This window comes from Apodemus sylvaticus, chromosome 15 (genome assembly GCF_947179515.1).
Source record: "Apodemus sylvaticus chromosome 15, mApoSyl1.1, whole genome shotgun sequence".
Classification (NCBI taxonomy): domain Eukaryota; kingdom Metazoa; phylum Chordata; class Mammalia; order Rodentia; family Muridae; genus Apodemus; species Apodemus sylvaticus.
In genome coordinates, this window is record NC_067486.1 from 10,731,620 (window position 1) to 10,753,549 (window position 21,930).

A 21,930-nucleotide genomic window follows, 5' to 3' on the forward strand; every position below is an offset into this window, starting at 1 on the left:
TTCCTCCTATGGGGCTGTAAACCTCTTCAGCTCCTCTGGTCCTTTCTCTAGCTCCCCCATTGGGGACCTTGTGCTCAGTCCAATGGTTGACTGAGAGCATCCACCATGGGCTCCCTTAGTCAGAGGTGTGAATACTACCAACAGTTCTCCTTGATATGTACGAACAAACTGGCCAGCAGATGACAACGATGGTGTCTAACGATGCTTTTCAGAAATGAAAAAGGACAGACACTGGAAACAGAGTGCAATTGAAGTGAGTTTTGTGAACTAAAGAGCCAGTAAAATTAAAATGCCCTAATGAATTGAATTGCATAACTAATTACTTTAATTGCATAAATTTCCAGAGCAGACTAATGATGATGATGATGATAGTAGTATAGTAGTAATAGTAATAATAATAATAATAAATGCTATCAAGATAAAAACTTCCCGGGACAATAAAATGCAGTTAGTCAACTAATACATTTATATAACTCTAAAAAAAGGATTTCCATTTAAATGTGGGACCTTAAACATAAATTAAAATCTACCCCAAGCCAAAGTGTCTATTATGGCCATGAAGAATATGGCATGGCCCGAGATGGCACAATGGCAATTTTAATTTCTTTAACTAAAACCTCGTATTTTAAGAAAGGAGAGTTTTGAGCGGAAGCACAGTCACAGCCCTTTTTCTAGTGCACAGGTAAAAGCACTTGGTCTGCAGAAGGTCTGTTGGTCAGTCCCTAAAACCCTTCCCTTCCCGCCCACCCAGTCTCTGCTCCGTAGGGGAGTAGGCGGGTAGGTACTTACTTCCTTTCCTCAAGCAAGGCGATCTCTTTTTTGACTTCATGGTACTCTTCTGCTATTTGGCAGTGCTGTTTAAACACCTGCATGGACTCTACGGAGTCGTGACACGGTGGCAGAGGCTGCACAAACAAAGAGAAGCAATCAGTCCATCCGTCCCATGGTCAGAAAGCTGCATTGTCGATCGATCGGATCGACGTGGCACAGAGCTGGGCTACTTCTGTCTGTGGGACACAGCGATGTGAGATAGTCACGCTGACACTGACTCTCCTGTGACTTTCATGGGCACCTCATCCCTGAACCAGGGCCCTGAGACACGGTACTGCGTGTCAGCAACCTGCCGTGTGTGGGTGAAAGATACGTTTCCCATTAATTTTTGCTTCTCCTTGAAAATTGTAAACTGCTTTATAAAAGGTCAGTGGGAAGACTCCGGTTGTCTGTTTTTATCTCCCTTTTTTGTCTCCGCCATGGTCCAGAGGCATAAGCACATCACAGTGGTGCAGACAAAGGCTCCCTTCTGAGAGCTATGCTCAGTGCAAGAGACAGGGTACGAGGCTGGAGAATGTGCTGGCAGAATCAACAAACCGGTAAGGAAGACCAGGCCCCTCCACCCTGCTTGTGACGCGTGAGGTTGAACAGAGAATAGATTTGAGTTTCTTCTTTCCTCCCATGGAGGAGAAAAGGAAGTCCACTTGGCGAAGTTTTCTAAATATAACATGAAAAGAAATTCCTGCTTCCAGAAATCATTTTTAAAGAACTGGGTTCCCATGAGTTTTTATTCTTATTTCTATATCAGCAATGCATGATTTAAAACACTATGGCTTGGAATCGACGTTAATTGTCTTTTAATGAGTTCTTAATTATGGGGGGAAAAACGTAAAATCTGAGAACCATGAAAGTTTGCTGCTGAACAAGTTATTTCGTCTTACCTGTGACTATAATCTCTGTAGGTAAGCAGTGTGTCTCCCTAGGTACCATCCTCACTAATTTATATTAGTAAGGTGTGAACTAAAGGAATTCTTACTGTTTCTTTCCATATTCTTCAAACAAACAGATTTCTTTGGGTGAGTGTTGTATTTGCTCAGTAAATAACAGAAATAGAGTTTATCCCCTAGCTGATAGTTAAGAGGACCCTGCTCAGTCAAAGGAAGTAAAATTCTAAATAGATGTACACATGATTGACATATTACATGGAAATTTAACATGCACAATTAACGCATATTAATGAGTTCCACAATATTTTCAAATTCTCATTAGGACAGGTTTTTACAGGAGTGTGAATCTTCATTGTCACTTAATTCATGTAGAATCCAACAATGATAATTTTCTCTGGATCCCTGCGAGCACATTTACAACATCGACCCAGCTGACTGTGAGCATGATCCTTTACAATACAGAAAAAGGAAAAAAAAAAAAAAAAGGAAACTAGGGCACAGTAGTGTGACAATATAATTCACCCTGGGAGCCGAAGCCCTTGCCAAAGGAATTCGGAACTCCTGGCTCCTCCAGCCTGTGTCCCAGAAATCTCAACCCACTCACCAATTTTCACCTGTTAGGCTGGCAAGTTACCAAGCGTAACAGTCAGTGGAATGAAGGCAACATACCCCGCGCCCCAGAGCCAGGCTCTTAAATCATCTGTCCCCTGTCAAAGGATTTGCGTGCTGGCGGCCATAAGATTACACATTTCATCCAGTCCTCGTAAACAGCGCATAAGCCACACTCTGTTCGAGCGCAATTCGGCACATCGCTTGCCACCTGTAAGTACCTGGGCTGCGAATTCAGCAGCTGCTTACAGTGAAAGTCAAAGGAATCCGTTTTGCACAAAGACTCTGCAACCCTAGAAGAACAAAGCTGCTAGCAGCGGCTGGTCAAGGTCACAGCATCTTTTCTGCTGTGGTTCTAAAGGAAAACTGAGACTCCCAAGCACACTTCCTTCAGGTGAGATGCGGTCCTCCCGCTTCCATCCTCCCTCCTCCCTTTTCCTTCTTCCCTCCTCCCTCCTCTGCACCTTGCTTGCCACCTTGCAATTCTTTGCAATTCCTCATGACTTTGCTTTTGTGTTTTGTGACTGTATGGGCATGGGTGTTTCCGTTTGCACGTGTGTTTATGCACCACACGCATGCAGTGCCCGCAGAAGCCAGAAGGTGTCAGACGCCCTAGAATCGGAATGCGGAACTGCCTTGCCGATCGATGATGGGAATGGATCCCATCCGTTCGTATCTTCTAGAAGAGCAGCTGTTGTTCTTAAGTGGTGAGCCATCGCTCCAACCCCTTCACCTCTGTTTCCATCTGCACCTTAGCATGCCGCCACCAAGTGACATCTTCAGGCCTTTTACAGTTTTCATTTGGGACAGGATCTTGCTAAATTGCACAAACTCGCATTGAATTCACTGTGCCGTGGAGGTGATCCTCAAAGCTGTCTCAAGTGTCAGCCCCGGCCCTTGAGCAGCTGGAATTACAGATGTGCACCAGTGTATGTGGCTAACTGGCATCACTTAATTGAAGAAACTTTAAAATATTGTATTTTAGAAGGGGAAGGAAACCTCTGGCAGGGGTGGCTGGAGGGGGTGGGGGGAGGGGAGTGTAAATACAATCTGAGCACATTATATGTGATATATGGAAATCACACAATGAAGCCTATTGATTTATAGTTAATATCAGCTTTCTTTCCTTCTTTCTTTCTTTCTTTTTAAGTCCTAAAGAGTAACTTTGTTTTATTATTATGATTTGGGAAAAACCAAACAACAGGATCTTGAAACCAAACAACAGTTCTTGAATGGACACAGACAGTGCCCTGTTTTAAGTTCCAAACTTCTTTTTGTTTTGCTTGTTTGTTTTTTGTTTGTTTGTTTCAGTTTTTTTTGAGACAGGGTTTCTCTGTGTAGCCCTGGCTGTCCTGGAACTCACTCTGTAGACCAGGCTAGCCTCGAACTCAGAAATCCACCTGCCTCTGCCTTCCAAGTGCTGGGATTAAAGGTGTGCACCACCACCGGCCAGCCCAAACTTCTTTTTGATGGGTGGTGGAGCCACAAGTGTCCTTTCATCCAAAAGATCCATAAAGAGCCAGGGCTTCTCTATCTTAGACATTTTAAACCCATGGGCCGTGCACCTCAGGAAGACATCGGACTCCTTTTTGGGAGGGAGTGGATTAGAGAACACAGTTTTGTCATTTGGAAGTGGCGAGGGCTTGGCAATGATGCGGAGCATGTAGTCCTCACGGAGGAGGGTGTGCCTCGGTCTCTTGAGATGGAAGCGGATATTCATGATGGAGTATCCCTGTGGAGCCACAGCGGTGAGATCCTTGCTTCTGGACCGTGTGGCTCCACTCTTTATACTGCTTGTCTGGGATACTGAGACCTGCTGGTCAGACTGAGCAATGCTCAGGTTCTTAGTGTCGGGGTGATGGCCAGAGCAGTCACTGGGAAATTCTAAGCAGGCACTGTGGGTAAAGCTTTAGATGATGCACGTCCTCTATGTGGACTCCAGCACTGGTACCCAATGCAGCAGCGAGGCAATTCCCACCTGGACTGACTGCCAAAGGACACATGGCCTCCACCGGCCCTGATTGCGGCTGGAAAGGATGCCAAGTGCTTGAAGCTTCCTTCCAACCGATGAATGATATGTAGAGACCCTTGGTTTGATGCCACAAGGAGCCTTTTTTGAATCTTCAGAAAACAAAATATGAAGGGCGGAGCAAAGGACATGCTGGTAATTTGGAAATTCTCTGGAGGTTTATGTTATCACGTTTGTATTTCAATCGATAGAGGAAAAAACCCCGAGATGCTGCAGAATAGGCTCTCTCTCTCCACTTCCACGGGGGGAAACGGAGCTGCCGATAATGTTCTCAGGACCCTTTGTCTTGAGGTGTGGGAGAAGGTGGTCTGCATTTTTAGAGAGTGGAAGGGTATCTCCGTTCCTGCCTGTTGCAGCTGTGGATCCCAGTCTCCAAAGTTCCAAGTGATATGAGAATGGAAAAGGAAAAGCTGCCTTCTTTTTGGACAAGTAATGAGGCGCCCGTGGGGGAAAGTGATCTTTCGGAGAACCGCATCATAATTATTTACCTCCACTTCCTCCATGAGAGGCCGAATAACTAGGTGGGTGTCGATGCTTCCTGGTATCAGAGCTGTTGCGTTGTGAGCAGTACTGCGCATGTCATGGATGTGATGCTGGAATGGTTTCGACCACACCCACTGCTTCTCACTGCTGCCGAAAAGTCACGGACACCAGCTGGAAATGGAATACTGTGCCCTCGGCTGTGCCCACCACAAACCTGTCTTCTTGATCAGCCACAGCAATAGACTGCACGTCTGCATTTGCAATGAGATGGCTCTTAACGCGTGTCCCAGTAGAAGGGTCCCATAACTGCACCTTTCCAACAGAGCCCACACTTATGACAGCGCCATTGCACAAGAAGGCAACGCCCCACACCGATGTGCCTGGACTTAGTCACTCCCAGGTGTTACCTATCTAAAACCAGTTTACGAATTACGCTCCCTGATTTGACATCAAACGTACTAATGTACTCTGTCGAACTGGCTGCAACCTGGGTAGCAGCAGGACGGCAGCAGAAACTCAGGATCTGACTTTTTTTGCCGATCAAAATCTCTTGCAAACTGGATTTTGTCTGGGGTGACTTCAAATAGCTTAACAGAGCCATCTTTACAACCAACCAAAAGTTGAGAGCCACTGGGGCTGACGGTCATACTCCAAATCAGTCCTCCAAAGGCACCCAAAGGGTACTTGATGTTTAGTGCCTGTAGGTCAGATTACAGAATTTCTCCATTCAGTCCAGCACTAAAGAGCCGCTGTCCTTCTGCCCAACACAGGGCTTCGGTACCCCAAGACTGGACCGGGGAAAAGTTTCTCCTGAAAAATAGTTTGCTCACAAGTTATGAATGTTCACTGTGCCGGCTGTTTCATGAAACAGCCAATCTATTTGACTGGTTATTGTAAGCCACACATCGGATGCGAGATGGAATGTAATAAAGAAAACGTACTCAATGGACTTTAAATTCACTCATTCCTACCACCTGGCACTTGCTACCTGGGACCTTGCCAAATATCAGCTTTCAAAACCATTTTTACCTAAGCAATGTGGTCATGCTATAAGGGTATGTGATTAGTTATGCAGATGAACTGTGCCCTTGGAAGTGTCTAAGCATTTTGTTTATTATAAACCATCGTACAGACACGGTGATGCAAAGGTGGTTTTCCTGCTTCCCTAGCCCATCTAGGATGCTTTCTTTCCGGAGCCTGCTGGCTGAGGCTCACTTCATTTGTATTCAGCTTTTGTCCTCCTTGACCCTTCTGCCAGGAACCTTCAAAATTCTCACCACTTTAAAACGTCAAGTCATTCACTGCTAACCACATATGTTGCTGCCGGGCCCATCAACGTGTTCGCTGGCCGGCAGCAGCCACTGCTGTTTGGAGACCATGGACATCTATCCCAGCCCAGAAAATTCATTGAAGAATTTATTTCTGTTGCATGGGGTTTGCATTCGTGAAGAAATTCCAGTCAATAAAAGTATTACAACATTTAGGTTTTCTATGAATGGATGAATGAATGAATGAATGAATGAATGAATGGATGGATGAATGCAACACAGGATAATGATGTGCTACTCTGTGCTGCATCCTAATACACATTGACATGTTTTTTTTTTTCAAACAGGTTCTCATGTCATGCAGTTGGTCCTGATATGACTGTGTGGCTGAGGATGACCCCGAATTGCTGATCTCCCTGTCTCTCCGCCGTTTCTGGTGTACACAGAACTGGAGATTGCCCTTGGGGCTTTGTTATGCCAACAGAGCTCCAAACCCAGCCCCCTATGACCACAGGATAGGTGTGTACTGCTCGTAGGCGCTCTCTCTCTCTCTCTCTCTCTCTCTCTCTCTCTCTCTCTCTCTCTGACAGTTCACTCTGGCCTTCAGAAGAGGAGCCGCTATGACCAGCAGTGTTCACTAAATTAAGAGAACATACATTCCTAACATCCCAACATACAAGCATGATTCACAGTTTTAGAACAAAGCTACCAGCTCGCACACCGAGGCAGGAATATGGTGTCTGCCAAAAAAAAATAGTAATAGTAATAATAATAATAATAATAATAATAAATTTTAAAAAGATGAAAAAGTCTTTGGAGTTGATCAATTCTAAGTTCTAACTTGTTATGAAAACTGGAAAATTCATGACTCTGGAGAGGAACACATGGAAGAGAGGGGAATCACTAGTCCTGGCCAACACTGCCCAGCTTGGAGGAAGTCTGAAATAGAATATTACCATGTGTTGGTCATAGCTGGTGGTCACCACCACAGCGGCAAGGGCACTGAATGAACACAGCACATGGGAGCTGTCACATTGTGAGCACACTGGCTGTCGCTGAACCAGGTGATTCCCATACCATTAGAAGGCAGGCAGCACAGACTGGGGAACAGTGGACCAGGAAAAGTCCTACTGAAAACTTGTCAGGGCTTTTTTAAAAACAAAATTTAAAACACAAACAAACAAACAAAAACTACCAGTAGGCTTAAGTAATGGGACATTTAAACCCAGTCATCTATGATTTAATTGGTTTGCAATCCTGTTTAATACGGGTTCAACTAAAGTATAATGTACAAGGATTCCTAGTACCGCTAGAGAGAAAACATTAACTTTTGGGAGTAAAAGTATCAGCCTCTCGCAAGTATGGTGCAGACCTGAAATCCCAGTCCTTGAAGGACAGAGAACCAAGAGTTCAAAATCATCCCTGGCTACTTACTGAACTCAGCGCCAAATTGTTAAAAGACTACTTCAAAAAGCAAAACGGGCCAAAAAAGATCAAACCGACAATAAAGATGATGCTGTTTTTATTCCCAGCACTCAATTTAAACTATTTCCACCAGAGAGATATTCACGGATGCCCCACGCTGGGCGTGGGGGAGCAGTAAATCAGCTTCATGATCATGTTTTCAACTGACAAGGGGAGACACTGGCCCTGTCCTTAGACTGCACTTCCTGCTCTTATGAGGCCTTAGTCCACTCTCTTCAAAGGATTGGGGCTGACTCCACAAAGGGACTGAGCTCTCACCTGAGCGGAGCCCTCACCGAAGCACTCAAGCATTTGCTCCTGGCTTCAGTCTGTGGTAGTAACCACTCCCACCCACCACCACCACTCCACCACCACCACCACTACCCCGACCCCCACCACCAAAAGCAATTGTTCAAGATTCTAGAACGGAGAGTGAGTGTTTCCACAGAAATTGCTTTTCAGTCCCACTAGCAGTGAAGATCTCTTACTGGAGTTCAAAGGGGATAAATAAAGATTTCAGGCAGCCTCACTTCGAGCCAACTCTGAGACACAGTTTCCCAAGGCACAGACTGGGGCTTGGATGAGGTCAGAGCCCAGGGTAGTGACTTCCTCTTCACCCGGTTTCCTGAGAGGATGGAGCTTGCAAAGGTTTTAAGTTACACCGCAGAGTGGGGAGCTGTTACAGCCCCTGGTATCCTGCCCAATCACCAGGACTAATTTAACACGGTGAAGTAAGAGAGAAACCAAACCACAGGCTCCTGTTCCAAGAATGTGGCCTGGACCACAGAGCGCCATCTCAGTCATGGGCTCACAGCCTCCAGAAGTGTATCCCCATCCTTTGGAAGGGAGCCGGCCCGCGAGAAAGCAGGCTGCCAAGCACCCCTCAGCAGGGGACATGGCCGGCTTAAGCGTTTCCGGTTTCTGCTCGGCTACTTCAGAAACGACTGGCCCTGTCCACTTCAAAAAACGCAAGAATTAAATTCTCCTACCCCAGTTTCCCACACAGAAGATATATTTAGGAAGCCAAACATTCTACAGTGGTTGAGAGGGGTTTGTATTTATTCCTTGATTCTCAGGATTACCTACTTGGTAGGGGAACAGAGGTTACACCGTTTTAACGCCACTCAAAATTAGCAAGCACAGTCTACTGAAACAAAGAGGAGAAAACTAGTCTAGATTGACAGAAGGAAGATGCACAGTACATTCAATTATGGCCATCCAATTTTTTACTATTTTAGGACTTTAAGGATTTGAAGATATATAGCAACCGACACTTCTATAACACATACAGTGCAGTCCTAGTAAGTGCTGGAATTTACCCCGTGTAACTTACATATTACATAGCTTGTAATAAAACACATTAATGTCCTGAGACTATAAAAGATCTATGTGATTCAAGAATCCCCAGACTCTTCCCACAGCTGTTCCTGACTGGGTTGTTGTTGTTGTATATATCCTAACAACCACTGACTGGGCTTTTAAAGAATTACTTTTTTCGGGGGTAGAGAGATGGCTCAGGGGTTAAGAGCACTGGCTGCTCTTCCAGAGATCCTGAGTTCAATTCCCAGCAACCACATGGTGGCTCACAACCATGTATAGTGCGGCCTGATGAACTCTTCTGGCATGCAGGTGTACATGCAGATAGAGCACTCATAAATATTACTTTTGCAAAGTTACAAAATCTCTCAATCCCCCCCCCCTCTCTCTCTCTCTCTCTCTCTATATATATATATATATATATATATATATATATATATATATATATAAAATATGTTATGTATTAGTGGACATATAATATATATATATATATATATATATATATATATAACATATATATGATATGTTATGCATTAGTGGGCATTCAGAAAAGATATATTTATATAAAATTATACTTACATATAATTTTTCCCCGAATAGCCACCAAGACACTTTTATCAGTGTATGGACAAGAGTGTTGGTCATTTTCAATACCCCTCAGCCTTTCCTGACCACAGTTCCAGGAAGGTACTGAAGCTGTCATGTCCCAGATACTAAACGATACACTGAGGCAAGCAGTAAGAGAAGGTTCTGGAGAGGCTGCCCAGGTAAGGATACATTCGGATACTCAAGGGAAACTGAAATTGTCTGTTCGCAGATGTGACATCAGCTTCGGGACTTACAGGACTCTGAGAAAAGGCAAGTTCATTGCACACCACGGAGACGCCTGTGACTGCCCCTCCCGTCAGATGAGAGGGCTCTAGAAGGCAATTTATTTTCTTAACAGATTGTTTTTCCAAGTGCCTTGGCCTGATGAAGAGAAGACGCGAACCTCTGTGTGTAACTCAGAATCTAGAGGCAGGAAGCTTTGCCTTTGCTTTACATATTTAGAAATAAATCTCTTTTTTTAAAGATGTATTTATTTGTTTGTTTGTTTGTTTATTATATGTAAGTACACTGTTGCTGTCTTCAGACACTCCAGAAGAGAGCAGATGGTTGTGAACCACTGTGTGGTTGCTGGGACTTGAACTCAGGATCTTCAGAAGAGCAGTCAGCGCTCTTAACCACTGAGGCAAATCTCCAGCTCTCACTCTGGCCCCCGCTCGCTCTGCCTCTCCACTCCCCTGCCTCCCCCTCACTCCAGTGAAATAAATCTCTTAATCTTAAATATCTTGTTCAATCAAGAATTTCACCAAGGAGGACTATGTTGATTGAGCACATTTTTCCCACGGACTTTGCTAGGTCTCCTCACTGCTACTTACCCCATAGCATACTTCATTGCTACCCTTACCCCAGTGTGAAACCCCTGTCAGATGAAGGGTGAGGCTTAGAGAGAGCAAGCTTTGAGTTAAGTTAGAGGAACGAACACATAACTTTCTCTGTAGGACCTGCTCTTACAGTGGACTGGGAAAGAAGCTCGCCATCTTTCCGAACAGAGAAAACACAGAGCTCTGTCAACATCTTTCCAAATAGAAGAAAACCACTTTTCCCTAAAGAAAAGTAGTAATTCTTCATTCTCCCTTGAATTAGTGGACATAGAATCTTTTGTCCTAATGATATAAATTAAACCTGATGTACCAAATACTGCTCCTGATGCCCACAAGGGATTTGAAAACTTAGTCCCAAGGAAAAAAATGTAAAATGAACCTCCTACCTGCCCTCGAGCAGGGGCTGAAGCCCTAGAAATGGACAAATGGAGCAATGTTCACTTAATTCTACCTTAGCCTGCTGTCTCTGACGCAGAGTCCTGCGTTAATAGAGACATCAAATGAAAGGTTTGCCATGGCTATTCTTGCCCAAGGCTTTTTTTGGCTTCTGTGAAAATAGAAGCACCATGAATTGCATGTTCAAACATGTCCACATTCTTGGCAAAGCAACAGAAAAATCTCAGGGGTGGGGGAGTCAAATTGGTGATAGAGTATCCACCAAATAGATATTTTATAACTGGGCTTTATAAATCACCAAGGAATGTGCGAAGGATATCAGAAAGTCCCCACAAGTTTTACAAGGCAGTTCTAGAACCACGTCACGGTAACCTTGTCAACCCCAAAGCAAAACAAGTCTCAATTTATCAAACTAATTTAAACCGCCCATGTGTTCCATGAGTAGTAAGAGAAAGAGATCAGAAAATTGATTTAGATGAAACTTTGACCTCTGGTTTCCCATGTACGTAAAGACAGAACAGTTAGTGTCTGTGATTTTTGCAGGAACCTAATAATGAGCTCACATGTAGGGAAATGGCCCTTGCCTGCTGTGGAGCCAGTAAGCAGTTGGGGGAGCTCATTCCTCAGTGCAGCAGAGAGGACTGGTAGTAAGAGCTAGCATGATTGACATCCCCTTGTAGTAACTCCCACAATGCTCTTCTAACTGGCATTTTATTTTCCTATAGCAGATCATGACACTCAGTAAAGAGGATTACAGATGGGCTGGAGATGACTCAGTGGTTAAGAGCACTGACTGCTCTTCCAAAGGGCCTGAGTTCAATTCCCAGTAACCACATAGTGGCTCACAACCATCTCGTAGTGGGATCCGGTGCCCTCTTCTGGTGTGTGTGTGTCTGAAGACAGCTATGGTGTACTCATATAAATAAAAATAAACAAATAATAATAAAAGTATTGCAGAAGAGAAGAGCTGACACCCAACTGTAAGGAAGGCCAGATCCAGGTAAAAGGTTGTTCCTTTTTGACCATAAAGCGGTTTCTTTGCTTTGAGGACAAGACTCTCTGATGTAGCATGACTTCAATGTGTGTGCTTGAGCTAAGCATTGGGAACAGGAATGCTCGCTCACTGTCTTGTGTTCGGGGAGTTTGTGTGCTTGATTGATTTTGGGCACTCACACCCTGCAGGATACAGACTAGAAGCATCAGCTCTAGACAGAGGCATTCCCAGACCAAAGTCTAGACACCTCGTGAGTGTGGATAACAACCTCAGTCTCATCGTTCACTGCAGAAACACACAGTGACTTGAGCACGGTCTGCTGTGTGGCAGGTGGTGTCCTCTCCGTTCAGGAAGCGGTAATGCCGTGACCACACTGAAGGAGAACCTCCAAACCATGATCGTTAAAGATCAATAAAGGTGAAAGTTTCTCCCTGGAGTAAAATGGTTAATAGATTCAATTTCTAATGTATTTCATATAGAGTTATGAGCTGTAATTGGAGTTGTAAGATTTAAATGGACTAACAGGAAATGCTCTAACAGGAAATTATCTGGATGATCATCTGGATATCTGGATAATGCAGCGAATCCTCTACAGACTGAGCCATAATCTAAGAAAAATCAATGATATTCCAATTAGGAAAAATATGATTTTTCTGACACACACACACACACACGGGGTGGGGGAGAGAGAAAGAGAGAGAGAAACAAAGACAGAGACACAGAGAATTCACTATTTATAATTTCACGAGGGAACAAGAACCAACTTCCTGATTTATCTTCAGAATGTGTTGAGCCCTATTTCCATGATAATAAAACAGCTTAGAGGGGCAGCATCAGACAGGAGAACATAGTCCTTTCCAGTCCCTGCTGGACTTTGGTAGTATATATAGACAACCCCTGAAGGGCAGTGTTCAATGTAATGTGTGATGTGAGCAAAACAGAAAGAAAGATTGCTGGTCAAGTGTGGGAGTGGGGAAAGTGTGATTAGGTGTCAGCAGCTAGCGATCTAGGCTACTTGGGGGCTGGGGGCGGGGCGGGGGCGGGGCTGGGGCGGAGCTTGAGAAACTGCAGGAGAGTACATCCTCAGGATTACAGCAGCATCTCCTAATGACTGAGTGGTAATCATAGCACCTTCCCACCTGCTATGCAGTCTTTACAGATACATATGTGATCACGATCTGCTGAACAACCTTCTGTGTTGGTTCTGAGGTGCTACACCTGCAGCTAAGAGAACCGATTGCTCTTCGAGGACCCAGGTCCAATTACCCTCAACCTGTTTCAAGGGATTTGACAAAACCAAACTCAAAAGTGGTGCACAGAGCCGGGTAGGCAGAAACTCCCGTACACAAAAATCACACTCAAAACTCCTTGCCTAAAGCCAGAATATACCATCTGGAAAAAAATTAAGGGTAAATTAGCATCTTAAAAAAAATTCCAATGTGTTCAGCTGGGATATCTTTCCATAGACCATCTAGAAGTGATATACACCAAATATCTTCTCATAGGTGAAACCAACAATTTTCTAAAGATCTCAACTCCTCCACTAGAACAGTGGTTCTCAGCCTTCCTAATGCTGTGACCCCTCATGTGGTTGTGCCCTGAAATTATATCATTGCTACTTGATAACTGTAATGCTGTTACTGTTGTGAATTTAATGTAACTATCTGATATTCGAGATAGCTGATATGCCAGTTACACAGGGGTCAAAAACTGCTACCCTAGAAGTTGTCAGAAAACTTGGAAAGAGGCAGGTGGCAAAAAAAAAAAAAATGTTCCAAAGCCTCTGCAATATGACGGTTTTTCTCTGCAGAGTTTAATACTAAATGGAGCAGAAATCCAATGGCCTGGAGACATTGTAGTGTGGAAAAGTGGGACCACATGCTCAGCTACAGCTACTTGACTCTGAGTCCAGGAATCATGGTGGATAACCACAAACATTCCCTAACTGCTTCTGTCTGACCTTGGAGCTCTAAAAACACAAAGGCTTATGACTTAAAAGCCATCTGCCCTGTGTATCAATTTGTATTTCCCACTTAGCCATTTCCTCACTCGCCATATTTGTAGCACTGCAGGGAAGCAGACATGCCTTTGCCGAATCCTTACCTGGAGTTGCTGCTCTAACTCTGGGAAGACCAAAGGAACGGCATCTTCAGATGGTGTATCATCTAAAATATGAAAGAAAAGACGGTGATTACTCAGCATGCCCTGTGTCTCGAGAGGACCAGCCATCATTTTTATGTGCACTTGGAGGAGTACAGAGCTTTTAAGTAAGTGTGTGTGTGTGTGTGTGTGTGTGTGTGTGTGTGTGCGTGATACTCTAATGACTCTCCAGTTGAAAAGGGCTACTTAATAGTGTCACATAAGCCCAAACAAAAATATATGATCTGCATGAAGTGCTTTAACAAGGTGCTAATGGGGTAGCCAGAACAACGTCAGTGAGGCAGAAGGCCGTGTGTGAAAAGCAGTAGCTTCACTGGGGTAGTTTTGCCCTTTACCCTGTCATAAGCCACCATTTACAAGCACCTCTCCAAAACTCAGTCCGGATTGCTATGGATAACAGGCAGAAACCCAAACAAGGGATCTCTCCCCACAGTGTCAGGCAGCACTGCCAACCTGGGCAGAATTCACAGCTGCAGTTCCAAATGAGGATGAGCCCACAGCACTAGCTGCAGAGGCAGCCTGGTTCATCGTAAGCAGCTCTTGCCCCTTTGAATATTATTGAAAGTCTGTGAGGAAACCTGGCAGACACGTTGTCTCAGATACTCAAAATCCCCAAATGTCTTCAAGAACAGGCTTGCTACGCCAGCCTTGGTGCCTTGGTAACAGGATCTGTCTCTCTGGAGAACTTTGACTCCATAGGGACATCAGCTATTAATATCCAAGCCTCTTCCCCCAGTATATGCCAGAGAATGCAATACACAGACACACAGACACACACACAGACACACACACACAAAACCAAAGCCATTTCAAGACATAGCAAAGCAAGGAAATGCATTAGTTTTTATATTCTCACTAACATAATTAAATTCACTGATTAAAGACTAATTGATATTCATTTTTAATTATGCATGTCATACACATCAAAGAGAAGAACAGTCATGACTGGTATCCATGGAGAATTAGTTCCATGACCCCTCGTGGATAAAAATCTAAAGATGCTCAACTCAAATCTTTATCTAAAATGAAGCACTTACATATGACTTAGATGTATCCTCACACATACTTTCATCTCTAGGTAACTCCTAACAACACAATGTGGTTGCTGTGGAAGTAACTGTACTATAGAGGTTAAGAAAAACAACAAAAATAAATCTGTAACAGTTCAGCACACTCAAGTGTTTCCTACCCTTGGTTGAATCCAGATACAGAAGTCACAAATACGCAAAGGCAACTCTATCCCCTCCCAACTCGCTGAGAGCATGGTCCAAAATAAAATGTAGTAAATAACACAGGGCATTTGTGGCTTCTGAGGGACGCTCTTTGACAGCATGGAAGACAAACACCAGAGCAATGATTTAAACAAGGAGCAAACACTTCAAGGATCTGGTCTCTCAATAGCACTTGGTATATTTTGGTTAAGAGCCTTGAAATAGCATTCCCACTTAAAAGTAGCCTAAAATAATGGCAATATATCACCAAAATGAAACTCATTTTTGTCACTACAGTTTTGCTGGTCAGTGGATCCCCATGGTTCTCTAGTAATCCTAAACACAGGCTTCATGGAAGGCTAAAGCCTGTGGCCCCTTGGATGCTCCTTCCCTATCAGCATAAATCACAGCAGCTTCTAGTCAGTTACTGTGGCTTTCTCAGTCCACATCATCATTGGCAAAGAGACTGGCTGAAATTATCACAACTGACACGCTGCAGAGACACCTTCTGTTATAAGGTTTATAAGATTTATTTGAGTCTTTAGTCCATTTAATTTAGTTCAGTACAGTTTCAAAAGCCTAGACCTTGCGATTACTTGAGCTCATCAGGGCCTAGACCAGAGTGACTTGGCACAAAAAATAGAAAGATATTCTACTTTGCCAACCCAACCCTGATGGACCACACATGAGGAGTGACTTGGAAGGAAAAACCACTTCCGTGAAGTACAAACACAGACAGGGAGGGCATGAGAGAATTCTAGAAGGTACATGAAGCTCGGGGCTTCCCGACATTTAAGCCCACATCCTGCCCACCGTGCAGTCACACTCCTTGCTTGAGTGGAGGATGGTTATCCATTAGCTGCTCCATACTGTGAACAGCGAACGCCCACCATGACCCAGAACACACGAAGCAACAGAGAGATGGACGCCTTTATGTGCCATGCTGGGACAAGGGACTATGATTTGCGGATAAATGAAGGCTGGCAAACGGACCTCTGACTGAAAGAGAAGTCTAGTCGACATAATGGATGTTTTACAGACAAGCAGAAAGCCAGCAAGACCTTTGTTTCAGAATGGATCAGGCTGGATTAACCCAAGCAGGAAATAGCTAGCAGCGGAAACAAGAAAACCGAAGACAGATGCGCGGAGTCTACCAGCTCTGAAAGCCAACGGGCATCTCCCGCGCCCGGCCATCTGCTTTCGCTGGCAGCCTAGCTTGCCAGAAATTTCAGCCTTTGAGAAGCTGCTTACAAAGCTACCCCGTGTTGGTGTGAGGGGTGTTTACTTTTAAACAGTGGCTGCCTTCTTTGACTGGTTTTTAAAATAGGCAAATATTCTAAAAGCAGAATGATGAATCACAGGATTGGGCCGAGAGGAAAGGAGGAAAATGACTCAGGCAGGCCACTAGACAGCTGCTCTACAAACATTTGGCCAAACCTTTGTAACACTTCCACCATCGTAATGGATCAGAGCCCCCGAGAGTGGTCAGGTTTATTATGACAATTCAGAAGCACACAGCAAACCGTACAGTAGCTAGACCAAGAAATCCCTAGACTTATTTGTTATTTTTTTTCCTAATAGAAGCAGTTACTAGATACATTTTTAATGGGACAAGATCCCAGAATAACTGCATTTTTATTACGATTTAACTGCCGGATATTTATTGACTATCATGTGCACAGTAAGGACTCAGACTCCATGCTGAACTGGAAAATCACTTTATCCTGGGTTTTAATATGATGAGAAAACAAAATGAATGCTCTGTGAACTTCATAGACCAGACAAAGGCAGGGCTTAATCCCAGTGATAGAATACTTATTTAGCACACATAGAGGTCATCCCCAGCACAACCTAACAGAAAGGCCAACTAAAATGCATCCTAAGGAATTTCTTGTTTCTTTTAAAAAATGTTTAATCACTTTTGCCTATTTTGCGTAAAGGTATTTTACCTGTATGTATGTTTCTGTACTGTATGTATACCTGGTGCCCACAGAAACCAGAAGAGGCCATCTGATCCCCTGAGACTGGGGTTATAGATGGTTGTGAACCACCACATGGATGCTGGGAGTTGAACCCAGGTCCTCTGGTAGAGCACGCAGTGCTCTTAACCACTGAGATATCTCTCCAGCAAGGATAAAATACACAAAAGAAAGAGTTAGAAAGGAGAGGGCATTATTATTATTATTATTATTAAAAATAATAAACAGATGTTCACTGCCGGCTGGGCAGCTGTGATGTGACTAAGTCACAGTGGTTCTAGAAATATAAGTTTCCTGTTGGTATTTCAGCCGCCTGGACGCACCACAGCACACTTTACGCTGGGCTCCTTTCAGCATCAATCGAGCAGCTGTTGGTTGGTTTTCGGAGGGCATTGTGTTTTCAGACTTCCTTAAACCATCTTATCTATGTTTCCTCACGAAACAGACAAGAGCCACAGAGACTAGACGCTAAACTCTAACTGGTATCTAGGAATTGCCTATTCTATCTGAGTCACGACACGGCGCTGAATGAGAGGAGATGGGTGAGCATTTGGTCCAGTCCGCTGAGAGCAGAGTAAGGACCAAGTTATAAGAAGGAGAAGCTCTCTAAAATGCCATGACTAATGAACGGCCTTGTGAAATGAGGCCTACTGCCCCAGTGTGCTGTTCACCTTCCAGTCCATCATTTCCCAGAGTTGCAATTCATAAACCAGAACAAATTCTGGAATAGTGCAAATCATACCTTAGATTACATGCAAGCTTTATTTCAGTTTGTGAAGATGATTCAAAAACAATTTCTGTACTTGAAATTAAAAGGCGGACATTGTATTGGGTGATTTCAGCTTTGTACGCTAAAGCCATGTGATCTAAAACTCCAAGGTTACACCTGTTTTTATTTTGTTTCAAGTGAGAAAGAAGGAAACGCTGTCAAATAGTTCTACAAAATAACATTTGAGCATTGCTATCCTAAACACTCTCTTGAATGGGCAACATTTCTATTGGACTTTGGAGTCCAAAGATAACTGCTTCCATCATAGATATAACTGGAGGGTAGACTGGAAGGCACTACATCCTTGCTATAAAGACCTTGGGTTTTCACACAGGGAGCCCAGAAGAAGAGGAACCACATTTAACAGACACTCCCAGGCCCATACAGAACACAATAGGCTGCCCTGTTCTGAATCCTCTGAATAACTCTGTTTTGTAAGCTGGGAGATGATACGGTTGGTGCAATACTTGCTGTGGAGGCCCATTCATGTAAAGGGCTTGGTAGTGTGGCTCATGCCTGTAACCTCGGCACATGGGGATAGTTAAAGTTCAGGTCCAGCAAGAGACCCTGCCTAAAATGTAGACAGTAATAGAGAAAGATACATGCTGTCAACCTACCCCTGTCCCTCACCCTCATGCGTACATACCCAAGCACATATTTTCACACACCTAAATTAACATTCATATACATAATACACATGACAACAGTGATACAACACACATAATATGCTATACACATACACCATGCACATATTTGTACACACCTAAATTAACATTCATATACACAACACACACACATACATGACAACAGCAACACAACACACACAACATACTATACACGTACATCCAAAAGGAAAGACTGGGGCTAGAGAGATGGCTCGGTGCTGTTGCAGAGGACGGAGATTTAGTTCCCTGTGCATACATAGTGGCTCTCAAACACCTATAACTCTAGAGACCCAACACCTTCTGATCTTCTCTGGCATTTAGCATACATACAATGCACAAACATACATGAAGGCAAAAATACCCATATACATGAAATAAAAATCTAAAAAATTAAAAAGTGCTGGGTGTGTAGCACCTTTAAAGAGGCAGGTTGACTTCTGTGCTTGAGGCTACCCTTGTCTACCTAGTGAGTTCCAAGATAACCAGGGACACAAAAGGTATCTGTCTCTCTGTTTTTTGGTTGTTGGTGGTGATAGCATTTTTTTTTGTTTGTTAGTTTTGCATTTTTATTTTTGTTTTTGTTCATGGGTCACTCTATGAAGATCAGGCTGGCCTCAGACACAGAGATCCTCCTGCCTTCTGCCTCCCAAGTGCTGGGATTAAAAGCCTGGGCCACCACACTTGGCTGGTTCAGTCTCACAAAAACAAAAACAAATAAAATCCACTCTTTGTATGTGCTATGATGGCTTCCTACACTTGTGATCTGTGTAGTCACCAAGAGTCATACAACAGGATGAGCTACACCTGCTTTAGGGCTTTGACTTGGTGTCTTCATATTTAAGCAAAGTGTCCTCCACTTTTGTCTTTTGCTGTGTGCCCCCAGGCAGTATGGAGATGGTATAGCTTCCAGCACGACCTCTGACCTCTGGAGTGCTGGTGACCTGAAGAATGTTCTGTGAGCCACCAAGGATAAAGTGACACTCAATAAGCAAGTAACCTATCTGAGGCTTCTGCTCGGAGGGTGATGCACAACCTTTCCTGGAAACAGTTGCCGTAACTACTTAGTATAACAGCCAGGGAACATCAGCAGCACAGACTGTATGTGAACTGTAGGTCCACCTTCATGGCGGATGTGAATAATTGGTGTGATTTCAGTAAGACTTGGTTTTCTTTCTGCAAATGGGCTGAGTAACTTGTTTCGGGGGCTTATTATTGATGAGGAAATAACATGTGTCAGTCACTCAGCCTGAAGTTTCATGTCTAAGAAATAATCATTAACAGGGATGTGCTCTAAATATACTTGAGTTTCTCTTCCATTTCTTCTTACTATAAAACCCAGCCACTGTGTAGAGATGAGGCAGGTGTATGTGTGCACATGTGTGTGTGCATGTGTGCAGTGGTTGGGAACATTCTCACTCAAACCTCCCCTATGGTGGAGGGGTTTCCCAAGTGCAGCCAGCACCTCAAGTCTTATGATTTGCTTTCTTCATCTAAACCTGAATTGAAGAAGTGTCTCTCCTTCATTTCTCCACCAAAGCAAACACTTCCTTCATGAAATGTTACCTGAAAATCTGAACTCAAAAGTTTAAGTAGTTTTATTTAAAATAAAATAAAATGATTCTAAGACAGCCTCATCATCAACCACAACAACTTTAAAAACACCTTTTTTTCTAGTTACCTCAACTCTTATTAGAATATCACAGTTTTATGCTACATGAAAACACATCTTAAACTTTTGCTTCCTGATTTCTCAATGTGCTGTGTGAATTCTGTTTTATGTGCTGGATTCCCAGAACCATGGAGCTAAAGGGCAGCCAGAGAGGTGGATGGACTTGGAATACTGACCTGGTGAAGAGAAAAGGCCTATAAGACAGTCATTCACTGCTGGTTCTTTATCATTAACAAACACCCGGTCACCTCTGACACCATGACACCTCTGGTGAATACATTAATGCTCTTTCTCTGCAGAGAAGGATTTGATGCAGCTTACAGCAAATTTTGCATTTTTAGGAACACTCTTCTAATCCCTGCTATTGTCGCTGTCATTTTGCTGATTCCGTCACCTATGGTTCCTCCCAGAACATTTTGATTCAGTTCATTGGCACTCTGTCATGCAAAGGCATTGAGCACAGCACGTCACAAACAGCTGGCCCTCTACACCTGAACGCTCGGCTAGTCACAGACTGGAAATGTTGCAGGAAAAGAATTGTGTCTGCAGGGACATGCCTCAGCTGCTCTACTCGTTGTCTCGGAAGTAACAAAAGATGGCGGGTATTTGCACAGCCTTCGTTCTGTATTCAGTGAAGTTATCTGGAGACAAAACACAGGAGGGTGTACGCAGGCCATGCAAACACGATGCCACTTTATAGAGGGGGGCTTGAGCATCTGCAGAATTTGGTGTTGGAGGGTCTGGAATAGAGACCCTCAGAAACCTCCGGAAAAGGGCACTTCCTGCTCAGCATCTCACCAAATAAATTTGCCCTGTATCTCCAACAGCTTGCTGACTACTGCGGAGTTATTTGCTGTCAGGAACATTGATGTTAAAAAAACATCAATATATTATATTATTATACAATAATATTATTATATTATAATAATATTATTATTATATTATTATATAATGTAAACTTTCCTAGAACGTGTGGCAATCCTCCTGCTTCTGTCTCCTGAGTTCTATAGGTCTGCACTACCATGGACCAGCTCATGAATCCCACTCACTGCATGAGCTCTACCTCTGGCTGGGAAGTGATACAAAAATACCCAGGCCCAGGCTTGGAAGCCCTCCCATGAACTAAGTGCTCACTTGAAGCAGGATATTTAGTTCCCTTAGGGAAACATTTGCAGAAATGGTTACAACATCTTCCCGTGGGGTAATTAGCTGTATGAAACCGAGGTGGGAGAACACAATTATAAATGTCTACATACTCTATAAATATTTACTTCCTGTGTAGCCTTTCTTTGAAAACTTAAGCAACAAAATAATTAAAAATGATTGCATCCCAAAGAACGTTCGCTAATAATAAGGAACTCCAAAAGGCTGTGGTATTATTGTATTATTGATTTCATAAAGGTGTGGTGGATCTCTAAAGTTAAAAATGGCTGCCACGGTGGCCCTTTTCTTGCTGGCTCTGTCAGGCATCCAGAATTCTAGCAGAACTTTAACTTTTACATTCGATAGGTAAAACAATTAAACAACAGACCAGACTGGAGATTAAAAATTAATCCTCAGCATTCACTTATGGTTAGACATTGTAAGACTTCCAAGCATCTTCCTGGAGAAAAAAAAAAAGATTAAAAGTCTAGAGAGGAGAGAGTACCCGAAACACCCAGGCCCTGGGGAGAGAGGGAGAGACACTACTCTCTCCCTCCCTGAGAGAGGGAAAGATAATACTCGAAGTGGAAAAGGTTGCTAGGAGACAGGGGCAAGAGATACATCACCTA

General features: G+C 43.6%; 1 protein-coding gene and 1 pseudogene across 1 annotated transcript in view; both read right to left on the reverse strand.

Annotated features, from left to right (window-relative positions):
• Map3k7cl (MAP3K7 C-terminal like) overlaps positions 1 to 21,930 on the reverse strand; it is a 44,699-nt gene that overhangs the window by 14,074 nt on the left and 8,695 nt on the right. Inside the window, exons 3-4 of the mRNA XM_052159075.1 lie at positions 13,809 to 13,870; positions 790 to 905 (exon numbers count right to left, since the gene is read on the reverse strand). Of these exons, the coding sequence (XP_052015035.1) occupies positions 790 to 905; positions 13,809 to 13,870 (178 nt within the window). The remainder of the gene's footprint in view (positions 1 to 789; positions 906 to 13,808; positions 13,871 to 21,930) is intronic.
• On the reverse strand, positions 3,754 to 5,804 carry LOC127666267 (U3 small nucleolar RNA-associated protein 4 homolog; annotated as a pseudogene).